This window comes from Schistocerca gregaria, chromosome X, assembly GCF_023897955.1.
Source record: "Schistocerca gregaria isolate iqSchGreg1 chromosome X, iqSchGreg1.2, whole genome shotgun sequence".
In the NCBI taxonomy this organism is placed as follows: domain Eukaryota; kingdom Metazoa; phylum Arthropoda; class Insecta; order Orthoptera; family Acrididae; genus Schistocerca; species Schistocerca gregaria.
In genome coordinates, this window is record NC_064931.1 from 39,534,685 (window position 1) to 39,547,562 (window position 12,878).

Here is a 12,878-nt window from a genome sequence, read left to right on the forward strand (position 1 = left end):
CACCAATCGCTGCTTCCAGGAGAGGTAGATCATCAAGAAAAATAGCAGAGTTTCTGTTGAATTTGGAAATGAGGTAAGATGTATTGGCAGGTAGAGATTGTTTGACATGCCTATATAGGTCATTCGGTAAAACAGTTGGGTGCAAAATATGTGAGTATGGGTCAGAGGCCCAGTCCAATGTTGTCATCTCTTAGGCAGTTTTATAACAGCACACTGTTGAATGTAAGTGTAAAACATAGATGTAGAGGTAGAAGAACCAGCCGCAGTGGTCTCGCGGTTAAAGCGTTCAGTCCGGAACCGCGTAACTGCTACAGTCGCAGGTTCGAATCCTGCCTTGGGCATGGATGTGTGTGATGTCCTTAGGTTAGTTAGGTTTAAGTAGTTCTAAGTTCTAGGGGGCTGATGACCTCAGATGTTTAGTCCCATAGTGCTCAGAGCCATTTGAACCATTTACAGGTAGAAGATTCATTCTGTATTGCGAAGGTACTTCTTGCTTAAATCTATGCAGTGCACACAGAATACAAGGTAAAAATAATATGCCAGACGTAAACTAAAAACCTAAATACAGCTATATCAAGATGGCATTTCAGGTCTCTTAGGAGTTAACAGAACATATTACACTCTCATACATGAATGATATTGTTATTACCATGACTATTCTCAACAATTGCTTGACATTTTATTGTGGATTTATAAACTTTGCATATCACTTCCTTCCACACTCTTACATCTCACATACACCAACAGAAAGGCACAATGTATATAAATAAATGAATAAATTCATGGAACAGATTCTTATGAAGACCCTCTGGTACTGAATTTTAATATGTATGCAACTTGATGGTATTGACACATCTGTCTTATAATTTTTGCACATGGTTCACTTACAAGTCAATGTTGAGCATATGAATTTATTTGGTCTATCAAAGTAAGGATAAACTAAGCTACATTACAAGTAAACCTGTGTGAGCATCCATTTTATTTAGAGGCTGTTTCACTGCCTCATATCTAATGTTCATCATTTGTATTTTTTCTGCAGTTTAATGAATATATTGTTACATAATCTTGTTATTCTTTTCTTGTCAATCTTTCACTTGAATTCATTCAGGCTTCATTATTTTGAAATTCACATTGTAATATCAAATGTGTAGCCCATCCTCTGATTAGCTATTACATGTTTCAGATACAGAATCAATGGCAGTCAGAAAGTTGAATGTCGGGTCCATTCAGGGCAAGCAATGACATCTCCCACATCAGAAAATATTGTGTACATGAAAGGTATGAAGTATATAAATGAATGTTCATTTTCATGTTGCAGATTTTACTCTAACATGTAAAATACAATTTTATTTAATGTTGGAGACTTTTATTCTGATTTGGTTTAGAGAAAACTATGTGTTTATTGATAATATCATTGTCTAAGATGTTGTGATAAGACTGACAAAAAATTAAGCTAAAACACCATATTTTAGCTGGTTTATGGCCTACATACATGTTCTCTACTACTCAACGTCTCATGCTGAGTAAACCAGGCTCTACATTTTCTCTGCATGGGTGGTATCTGATGAATCACATTTCTATAGGTACAGCAGCCATTGTGTGAGGCATTTGTGGCATTATGAAGAGATATATGTATCATGCAAATAATAATGAAATTTAATAAAGCTTCACTGGAAGGTTGGGGTATCGTGCTTCATTAATGTGTAATGTTTTCCCCATTTCTTAAGTGCTCTATGGCACCAAGTATGACAGGACCTCATTACTTCACTGCCCATTGTTTTATATCCTCAAAAGCCTTGTTGCTTTACTCTTTTCATTTCCAGACATACTAGTCTTTCAGTAGCATAGGTAGGTAGTGCTATTTAATAACTGGTCCTTCACAGCCTCCCTCTAGAGTTCACACTGACTGAGAAATCCTCTCAGCTACTTTTTGCATCTAAAAACAAGGAAATTTCTGATGTTCTTTAACTTGGTTTAGACCCATCATCACACACTATGTGCCTGCATAAGTCTTGCCTATTCTTTCTTTCTGGTTTTGGACTTTTTTCCATTGACCATAATTCTAGCACTTCCTCTAGGGTGTCTACAAGCTCCTCCCATGGTGACATTGCTATCAGTATCAGTATGTCATGCACAAAGATTGCTTTTCCAACAACTTCTTTCTCTAGAACTTTTTTGCCTAGCTTGTGAATGAATTCACACAGAGACACATTCAGACAATACTGCAGAATTTGATACTGACAGCTGCTTCTCCAATGCTGTTGTTGTGGTCTTCAGTTTGAAAACTGAGTTAATGCACCTCTCTATGTTAGTGTATGTTGGGCAAGCCTCTTCATCTCTGTGTAAGTACTGCAACCTGCATCCAATTGAGCCTGCATGTTGTATTCAAGCCTTGGTTTCCCTCTGCAATTTTTATTCCCATACTTCCTTCCATAAGCAAATTGACAATTCCATGATACCTCAGGATCTGTCGTATCAACCAATCTCTTCATTTAGTTAAACTGTACCATACAATTCTTTTTAATCCAATTCTGTTTGGAATTTGTTATTTTATCTACCCATTTAATATTCAGCATTCTACTATACCATAATATTTAAAAACCTTCTATTCTCTTCTTGTCTGAATTCTACATCTACATGTACATCCATACTCTGGAAGCCACCTGACGGTGTGTGGCGGAGGGTACTCTGAGTACCTCTATCAGTTCTCCCTTCTATTCCAGTCTCGTATTCTTCGTGGAAAGAAGAATTGTCGGTATGCTTCTGTGTGGGCTCCAATCTCTCTGATTTTATCCTCATGGTCTCTTTGCGAGATATACGTAGGAGGGAGCAATATACTGCTTGACTCTTCGGTGAAGGTATGTTCTCGAAACTTTAACAAAAGCCTGAACCGAGCTACTGAGCGTCTCTCCTGCAGAGTCTTCCACTGGAGTTTATCTATCATCTCCGTAACGCTTTCGCGATTACTAAATGATCCTGTAACAAAGCGCGCTGCTCTCCATTGGATCTTCTCTATCTCTTCTAACAACCCTATCTGGTACAGATTCCACACTGTTGAGCAGTATTCAAGCAGTGGGCGAACAAGTGTACTGTAACCTACTTCCTTTGTTTTCGGATTGCATTTCCTTAGGATTCTTCCAATGAATCTCAGTCGGGCATCTGCTTTACCGAGATCAACTTTATATGATCATTCCATTTTAAATCACTCCTAACGCGTACTCCCAGATAATTTATGAAATTAACTGCTTCCAATTGCTGACCTGCTATTTTGTAGCTAAATGATAAGGGATCTATCTTTCTATGTATTTGCAGCACATTACACTTGTCTACATTGAGATTCAATTGCCATTCCCTGCACCATGCGTCAATTTGCTGCAGATCCTCCTGCATTTCAGTACAACTTTTCATTGTTGCAACCTCTCGATACACCACACCATCATCTGCAAAAAGCCTCAGTGAACTTCCGATGTCATCCACCAGGTCATTTATGTATATCGTGAATAGCAACACTGCTATGACACTCCCCTGCGGCACACCTGAAATCACTCTTACTTCAGAAGACTTCTCTCCATTTAGAATGACATGCTGCATTCTGTTATATAGGAACTCCTCAATCCAATCACACAATTGGTCTGATAGTCCGTATGCTCTTACTTTGTTCATTAAACGACTGTGGGGAACTGTGTCAAACGCCTTGCGGAAGTCAAGAAACATGGCATCTACCTGTGAACCCGTGTCTATTTCCCTCTGAGTCTCGTGGACGAATAGCGTGAGCTGGGTTTCACACGACCGTCTTTTTCGAAACCCATGCTGATTCCTACATAGTAGATTTCCAGTCTCCAGAAAAGTCATTATACTCTAACATAATACGTGTTCCAAAATTCTACAACTGATCGATGTTAGAGATATAGGTCTATAGTTCTGCACATTTGTTCAACGTCCCTTCTTGAAAACGAGGATGACCTGTGCCCTTTTCCAATCCTTTGGAACGCTTCGCTCTTCTAGAGACCTACGGTACACCGCTCCAAGAAGGGGGGCAAGTTCCTTCGCGTACTCTGTGTAAAATCGAACTGGTATCCCATCAGGTCCAGCGGCCTTTCCTCTTTTCAGCGATTTTAATTGTTTCTCTATCCCTCTGTCATCTATTTTGATATCTACCATTTTGTCATCTGTGCGCCAATCTAGAGAAGGAACTACAGTGCAGTCTTCCTCTGTGAAACAGCTTTGGAAGAAGACATTTAGTATTTCGGCCTTTAGTCTGTCATCCTCTATTTCAGTACCATTTTGGTCACAGAGTGTCTGGACATTTTGTTTTGATCCACCTACCGCTTTGACATAGGACCAAAATTTCTTAGGATTTTCTGCCAATTGCTTATCATCCATGTTTCACTTATGAACAAGGCTATGCTCTGGACAAATACCTTCCCACCATTTAAATTGACATTAGATTTTAAGAAATTCCCAGAGCCATTTCTACCATTAGGCAAGACTAGGTGGCCAACTAGGGCAGCAAAATTTTAGGTGTGGTATAGGATGGCAAAAATTAATTTCAGATCAAACAGAAAAAAAATTGAGCAAGTGGGAAGAAAAAATGAAAAAGAGGAAAAATTAAGACATTGAATTGTTTTCAAAGTCAGACAGAACAGTTAAATAATGAGTTTTTACTTACTTTTACAAAAGTAAACACATTCCTGTACCTAATTTAAAACTAAATCAGTGGCCATTGAATATGAAATGGAAACAAAGATGACTTTGATTCATGTTTGTCGATTGCTGGAGAAGGGCATGTGCACTCACTTGTGATCATCTTGCGATGTGATACTATACCTCCCTCAGTGTTCCTTTTTGTTTTTGTCTCTGCAGATCGTTTGTCAAGTGTCAGTTGTATTGCGTGGTTCTGTTGATGTTTTTAGTTCTGTTATTATTTCCTGTGGTTAATTGAGCCCATATTCACAAACTAGGTTGCCAGATGCTGAAAATGATGATATTTATTCCTCATTCTTAAACTATTTCAATTGAAACAGAAGCAAAATAACACCACAGTTATCCAGATGACCTAATTTGATGTTTTGGTATGCCTCCAATCAGTATATCATAATTTATAAATTCAAGGGAAAATTAAGACACACCAGAAAATAGTTCCACACCCTTATTAGTCCGTTTTCTTGTAATGAAATAAGTAATTCATGCCAGATATGGTTGATCTGGTATATTCAATTGAGTTCTAGTTTAAAATGTTCAGCAGAATGTTCCTGTTCCAAAAATTGATGACAAAAAATAAGAAAAATAAAGAAATAAGCATTTGTTGTCCTCAATTACTGTTAAAAGAATTGAGAACAAAACATGATAATTGAGTTCTATCCCCAATTTAATGATTAAAATATAATAGGAAATATGCATTGTTGTGCCATTGGATGCTGGTGACAATGGCCCTGGAAATTCCTCTTTTTTCAGAAGTGCTTTCCTTGCTATTGCCAGTCAGCATTTTATACCCACTCTACTTCAGCAATCATCTGTTATTTTACTGCCCAAATAGCAAAACTCATCTATTACTTCTAGTTTCTTGCTCCCTAATCTAATTTCTTCAGCATTGCCTGATTTAATTCAACTACATTACATTGCCTCAATTTAGTTTTGTTGGTATTCATCTTATAATCTCTGGCTGTTCCATTCAGTTGTTCTTCCAAATACTTTGGCATCTCTGACAGAATTACGATGTCATCAGTAAACATTGAAATTTGTATTTCTTCTCCATGTACTGTCTCTTTCCAAATTTCTCCTTTGTTTTCTTTACTGCTTCTTCAATGTACAGATTAAATAACATCAGAGGTAATCCACAACCCTGCCCCACTCCCTTCCCAACTACTGTGTCCCTCTTATGTCCTACAAGTCTTATAAGTGCAGTCTGGTTTCTGTACAAGCTATAAATAACTTTTCATTCCCTGTATTTTACCCCTGTTACTTTCCAGAATGTCAAGTATTATAGCACAGTTAACATTGTCATTCACTTTATCTAAATCTACAGATGTTTTAAACATAGATTTACCTTTCTTCGCCCTATCTTGTTGGGTAAATTGAAGGCTTAGTATTGCCTTGCACCTTTCTACATTTCTCTAGAACCAAAACTGATCTTTCCCAAGATTGGCTCCTACCAGTGTTTCTGTTCTTCTGTGAAAAATTTATGTCAATATTTTGTAATCATGACTTATTAAACAGATAGTTTGATAGTATTCACACCTGTCAGCCTTTTGCATTTTTGGAATTGAAATTATTACATTCTTCCTGAAATCTGAAGTTATTACTCCTGTCTCATGTGTCTTGCACAACAGTGAAATAATTTTGTCACACATGGCTCTCAGAAGTAACTCATGCAGCAGGACTTACCATTGGGTTGCGTGTATACCCTTATCACTAAACATTTGAACATCTTAGAACTTTTTTAAAAATTCTTCCAGATATTGTGCCTATTACATTACAGGGGAAAAGTTTGTTCATTCCATAAGCATCCAAGATTAAATTAACATCACCATTTTTCATTTCAGAGAGAAGGATTATACATTGGATTGATCACCTTTCTGTCTCCTCTAGCTTTAAAGGTCAGGTAGTAAGCGACGTGGGTTTCAAATCCGTGCCAGATGGCAAGGAACTTGATTACCACTAGAGGTCTCTGCAGCCATCATGCCATAAGCCGCGACTGCACGTGATCCTGGCCAGCGTATAATGTGAGGGCGCCACTGCGGGGCACGTGGTCCCAGCAGCCAATAGTGATGTACCCTGTCATGTATTTAAGTGCCTGCCTCTCTCTCAGCAAGGTGGTCTGATATTTGCGTGAGTCTCTCAATGTCTCGCTTACAGACATCGTGTTTACTTTGCTTGTTTTCATGTTCGAGTGGTTGTTTTTGATTTCGTGAGGTTTTTGCTTGTGACCCCATTGCTTCTTGAATGTTGCTGTTCTTGGTGTCTTGCTCGGTCGTCTGTCATTGTGTGTGTCCATCCTCTTTCTTGTTTGTTTGTGGGCTGTTCCCATTTGGTCCTGCCGCACTTTGGTTCATGGCCACCCCGCAACCAGAACGGTCGCGGTTACAACATAAAGTATCTGAATTTCTTTATCTGTAACTTCTCTCCCTGCATTAAGAATATAATAATACTTAACAGAAAATGCTATATACTCAGTAACAGTTACTGCACACTTGCTGCCCTATATTATGTCAGGGTTGCTGAATAATGTTTTGCTGAGTCAAGGCAAATGCTTTGCCATTCAACTGTGTCCTGCCTGAATACTACTTCCAAAGGATGTCATCAAATTTTTATCATTGCTTCCTGATTAACATGTCCAATGGATTTTTATGTCTGCACTGTTTTCTGTTTAATACCAGTCAGGGCAGGTTGAAGAACATCTTTCCACACAAACAACTTCTCATTTGACACCCATTCTTTCTCCCTTTTCTCTCATACACTTTCACCTGTGTCAGTTTTTTTTTCCTAATTGTAATAGACACTGTATACAAATCTTTCACTAGGGCACCCCTAGCACCACTCTCAGCCTGTCACCCAAGGAGTGGATTGTTGATTGGGTCTTTAGCTGGCCGACGTGCCACTGTACCTTCTATCACCTGACCTCTAAATGTATCACTCTGTAACTGTAAATACATTGTCTCGCCAAGGGTGTGTGTGAGCATTTGAGTGTCTTTATAGTTATTTGTGTGAATGCTACTAGAGAAACAGCAATAGCTGGAAAGCTACTGTAAATTTTGTGTATGTTGTATGTTTCTGTGCAGCACACACCAGTCAGCTGTAAGTGAGTGTTTGCCTTTCCTTTACTTTATGTATTATTCCATTGCTGTTGTGTTGCTATATTAACATACACATTACAGACCAATCACGCCTTGAACCTCCTTCACACTGATATTGCCATTTGTCTCATTCTTTTTATGAATATGTTTCTAATTTTAGAAATTAAACTCTAACCCTTGGATCATGAGCAACTCCAGACTGTACATGACTGTTGCATTTCCCTCAAACACCATATCATTAATTTGAAATAATCTGGTCATCAATGGGACATTAAGTTCTATATTCCTTTCTTCAATTAGCTGCTTTTATAGTGTAACATGCTGTGTTATGTGGCAAGAAATGGAGCCAGGCCAGGATTAAAACTGTGAAGCAGATTAACAATTGCAGCTGGTGCACCAGCGACCCTGAGTGTGGCTTTTAGGCAGTTTCCCACACTTCTTTCAGCAAATTTGGTGTGTTTACCCAATTTGTGCCTCAGAAAATATGATTTAGGGGCAGTTAAAATAATATCACACACGTAACTATGTTTATACAATTCACAAACGGATAATGCACATTACTTCCATCCCTTACGTACCTGAGAACTGCAATTAAATAAAAAAGAAAATTTTCCAAAACTTGCATACAGCAAAACCTGTCCTAGTTGATGTAAATGCTAAATAAATCCTTTTTCCATTATTGTATCTAAAAACAAAGATGATGTAACTTACCAAACGAAAGCGTTGGCATGTTGATAGACACACAAACAAACACAAACACACACACAAAATTCAAGCTTTCACAACCAACGGTTGCTTCATCAGGAAAGAGGGAACGAGAAGGAAAGACGAAAGGATGTGGATTTTTAGGGAGAGGGTAAGGAGTCATTCCAATCCCGGGAGCGGAAAAACATACCTTAGGGGGAAAAAAAGGACAGGTACACATTCGCGCACACACACACATATATCCATCCGCAAGTATACAGACATGAGCAGATATTTGTAAAGGCAAAGAGTTTGGGCAGAGACATCAGTAGGTGAAAGGAACTGTTTGTGAACTGGAAACGGTGGATTTTGTAGCAGCGGTAGTGTTGAAAGCTGAAAAAAATAATTTTGGCTATGGTTTGGAAGTGGGTTACGTATTATTGAGTGTGTATAGGCGGGATAAAATTGTATGGTAGATTACAGTAAAAAGGAGAAGGTGAATACAAAGTGAAATGACTTGCAAAAACAGAAAGAGCAAGAAAGATGACAGAAAAGATTTTGAAGTGCAACAGTTACAATAACAAACGTAATTGTTGGGTTCAAATTAATGATATGAGTATAATAGTGGGGAAACATTCCACGTGGGAAAAATATATCTAAAAACAAAGTTGATGTAACTTATCAAATGAAAGTGTTGGCATGTTGATAGACACACAAACACACACACAAAATTCAAGCTTTCACAACCAACAGTTGCTTCATCAGGAAAGAGGGAAGGAGAGGAGAAGACGAAAGGATGTGGATTTTAAGGGAGAGGGTAAGGAGTCATTCCAATCCCAGGAGCAGAAAAGGAAAGGTATGCACTCGCACACAAACACACACACACACACACACACACACACACACACACACAGACACAAGCAGACATTTGTAAAGGCAAAGAGTTTGGTAGTTTCACTTTGTATTCACCTTCTCCTTTTTACCGTAATCTACTATACAATTTTATCCCGCCTGTATGTACTCAATAATACGTAACCCACTTCCAAACCATAACCAAAAAAAATTTTTCCGCTTCCAACACTACCGCTGCTACAAAATCCACCGTTTCCAGTTCACAAACAATTCCTTTCACCTACTGATATCTCTGCCCAAACTCTTTGCCTTCACAAACGCCTGCTTGTGTGTGTATATGTGCAAATGGATATGTGTGTGTGTGCGAGTGTATATCTGTCCCTTTTCCCCCCCTAAGGTAAGTCTTGCCACTCCCGGGATTGGAATGACTCCTTACCCTCTCCCTTAAAATCCACATCCTTTCGTCTTTCCCTCTCCTTCCCTCTTTCCTGATGAAGCAACCGTTGGTTGCGAAAGCTTGAATTTTGTGTGTGTGTTTGTGTTTGTTTGTGTGTCTATCAACATGCCAACACTTTCGCTTGGTAAGTTACATAATCTTTGTTTCTAGATATCTTCTTCCATTATTGGTTATACAAGCTCTCTGGTATAGTTAGTACCATTCAGTATTTCTGGAAATTTTCCTTGATAATTCCGTCTCAGCACTTCCCAAAAATCCTATCCTACTTGAGGTTGGCATGGATGTTGTTCTGCTTTCTTAAAAACTATTACAGACAAAGAATCGTTTTTAAATTCAGCATATATAAAGTATGTTTTCCATGTGCTCATCTGACAAGTATCAGTCTTTACTTTGATACCCATTTCAACAAAATTGGATTTTCTGTGCCTCATCGCAAAATTGTGATAGAGTTGCCTTAACTATCCTAAAATATCCACAGGATATCCTTTCATACTAGAGATGAATTTGTAGAAACTGTCTATATCCAGGGACAGAGTAAAGCTAGTAGAGTTGATGCAGGTAGAAGAGAAGATGCACTTTCCATTTTCATAGTTGTCAGTGTGTTGCAGCAGCAGTCTGTTAGTAGCAAGTTAGTATCTGTAGAAGACATGTGCTGCAAATTCTGTAGCAACTGTGAGCGTATTCACAAGTTTCAAGAGGGAAAATTCACCCTGACTGGCTGATGTAAGTGTCTAAAATTACATGAACATAATGCAATATTGTTATATAGTGGGCATGCCAAGAAATTAACAAAAAATCAAATGATCCAAGTAATAGATAGGTTAGTGGCAATGGCATGTGGAGTGTTTAATGCTATTAAGACGTTTTTACACTGGAAAGTCAAGGTGCTTCTTATTCACTACCACCTTAGGACATTTAACACATGAAGGCAGTAGGAGAGGAGACAAACCTAAAACAGGTATCAACTTGTGTTTTTGTGGTCTTCAGTCCTGAGACTGGTTTGATGCACCTTTCCATGCTACTCTATCCTGTGCAAGCTTCTTCATCTCCCAGTACTTATTGCAACCTACATCCTCCTGAATCTGCTTAGTGTATTCATCTCTTGGTCTCCCTCTACGATTTTTACTCTCCACACTGCCCTCAAATACTGAACTGCTAAATTAGTCGCTAATGCTAAATTTGCTCCTCCAATGCTAAATTTGTGATGGTTCAAATGGCTCTGAACACTATGGGACTTAACATCGTTGGTCATCAGTCCCCTAGAACTTAGAACTACTTAAACCTAACTAACCTAAGGACAGCACACAACACCCAGCCATCACGAGGCAGAGAAAATCCCTGACCCCGCCGGGAATCGAACCCGGGAACCCGGGCGTGTGAAGCGAGAATGCTACCGCATGATAAATTTGTGATCCCTTGATCCCTCAGAACATGTCCTCCAACCAGTCCCTTCTTCTAGTCAAGTTGTGCCAGAGACCCCTCTTCTCCCCAATTCTATTCAATACCTCCTCATTAGCTATGCGATCTACCCATTTACTCTTCAACATTCTTCTGTAGCACCACATTTCAGAAGCTTCTATTCTCTTCTTGTCCAAACTATTTACTGTCCATGTTTCACTTCCATACATGGCTACACTCTATAAAAATACTTTCAGAAATGACTTCCTGACACTAAAATCTATACTCGATGTTAACAAATTTCTCTTCTTCAGAAATGCTTTCCTTGCCATTGCCAGTCTACATTTTATATCCTCTCTACTTCGACCATCATCAGTTATTTTGCTCCCCAAATAGCAAAACTCCTTTACTAATTTAAGTGTCTCATTTCCTAATCTAATTCCCTCAGCATCACCCGACTTAATTCGACTACATTCCATTACCCTCGTTTTGCTTTTGTCAATGTTCATCTTATATCTTCCTTTCAAGACACTGTCCATTCCGTTCAATTGCTCTTCCAAGTCCTTTGCTGTCTCTGATAGAATGACAATGTCATTGGCGAACATCAGAGTTATTATTTCTTCTCCATGGAATTTAATACCTACTCCAAATTATTCTTTTGTTTCCTTTACTGCTTGCTCAATATACAGATTGAATAACATCGAGGAGAGGCTACAACCCTGTCTCACTCCCTTCCCATCCACTGCTTCCCTTTCATGTCCCTCGACTCTTATAACTGCCATCTGGTTTCTGGACAAATTGTAAATAGCGCTTTTCTCCCTGTATTTTAACTCTGCCACCTTCAGAATTTGAAAGAGAGTATTCCAATCAACATTGTCAAAAGCTTTCTCTAAGTCTACAAATGCTAGAAATGTAGGTTTGCCTTTTCTTAATCTTTCTTCTAAGATAAGTCATAGAGTCAGTATTGCCTTACGTGTTCCAATATTTCTACGGAATCCAAACTGATCTTCCCCGAGATTGGCTTCTACTAGTTTTTCCATTTGTATGTAAAGAATTCACGTTAGTATTTTGCAGCAGTGACTTATTAAACTGATAGTTCGGTAATTTTCACATCTGTCAACACCTGCTTTCTTTGGGATTGGAATTATTATATTCTTCTTGAAGTCTGAGGGTATTTCGCCTGTCTCATGCATCTTGCTCACCAGATGGTAGAGTTTTGTCAGGACTGGCTCTCCTCAGGCTTTCAGTAGTTCTAATGGAATGTTGTCCACTCCTGGGGCTTTGTTTTGACTCAGGTCTTTCAGTGCTCTGTCAAAATCTTCACGCAGTATCGTATATCCCATTTCATCTTCATCTACATCCTCTTCCATTCCCATAATATTGTTCTCAAGTACATCGCCCTTGTATAGACCCTCTATATACCCCTTCCATCTTTCTGCTTTCCCTTCCTTGCTTAGAACTCGGTTTCCATCTGAGCTCTTGATATAGATACAAGTGATACTCTTTTCTCCAAAGGTCTCTTTAATTTTCCTGTAGGCGGTATCTATCTTACCCCTAATGAGATAAGCCTCTACAGCCTTACATTTTTCCTCTAGCCATCCCTTCTTAGCCAATTTGCACTTCCTGTTGATCTCATTTTTGAAACATTTATATTCATTTTTGCCTGCTTCATTTAATGCATTTGTATATTGTCT

At 38.7% G+C, this 12,878-nt stretch overlaps 1 protein-coding gene across 4 annotated transcripts in view; it reads left to right on the forward strand.

Annotated features, from left to right (window-relative positions):
- Window positions 1-12,878, forward strand: part of LOC126298626 (uncharacterized) — a 489,726-nt gene that overhangs the window by 374,717 nt on the left and 102,131 nt on the right. For all 4 annotated transcript variants that reach the window (XM_049990033.1, XM_049990034.1, XM_049990032.1 and 1 more), the window contains one exon: window positions 1,184-1,278. In XM_049990033.1, coding sequence (XP_049845990.1) covers window positions 1,184-1,278 — 95 coding nt within the window. The remainder of the gene's footprint in view (window positions 1-1,183; window positions 1,279-12,878) is intronic.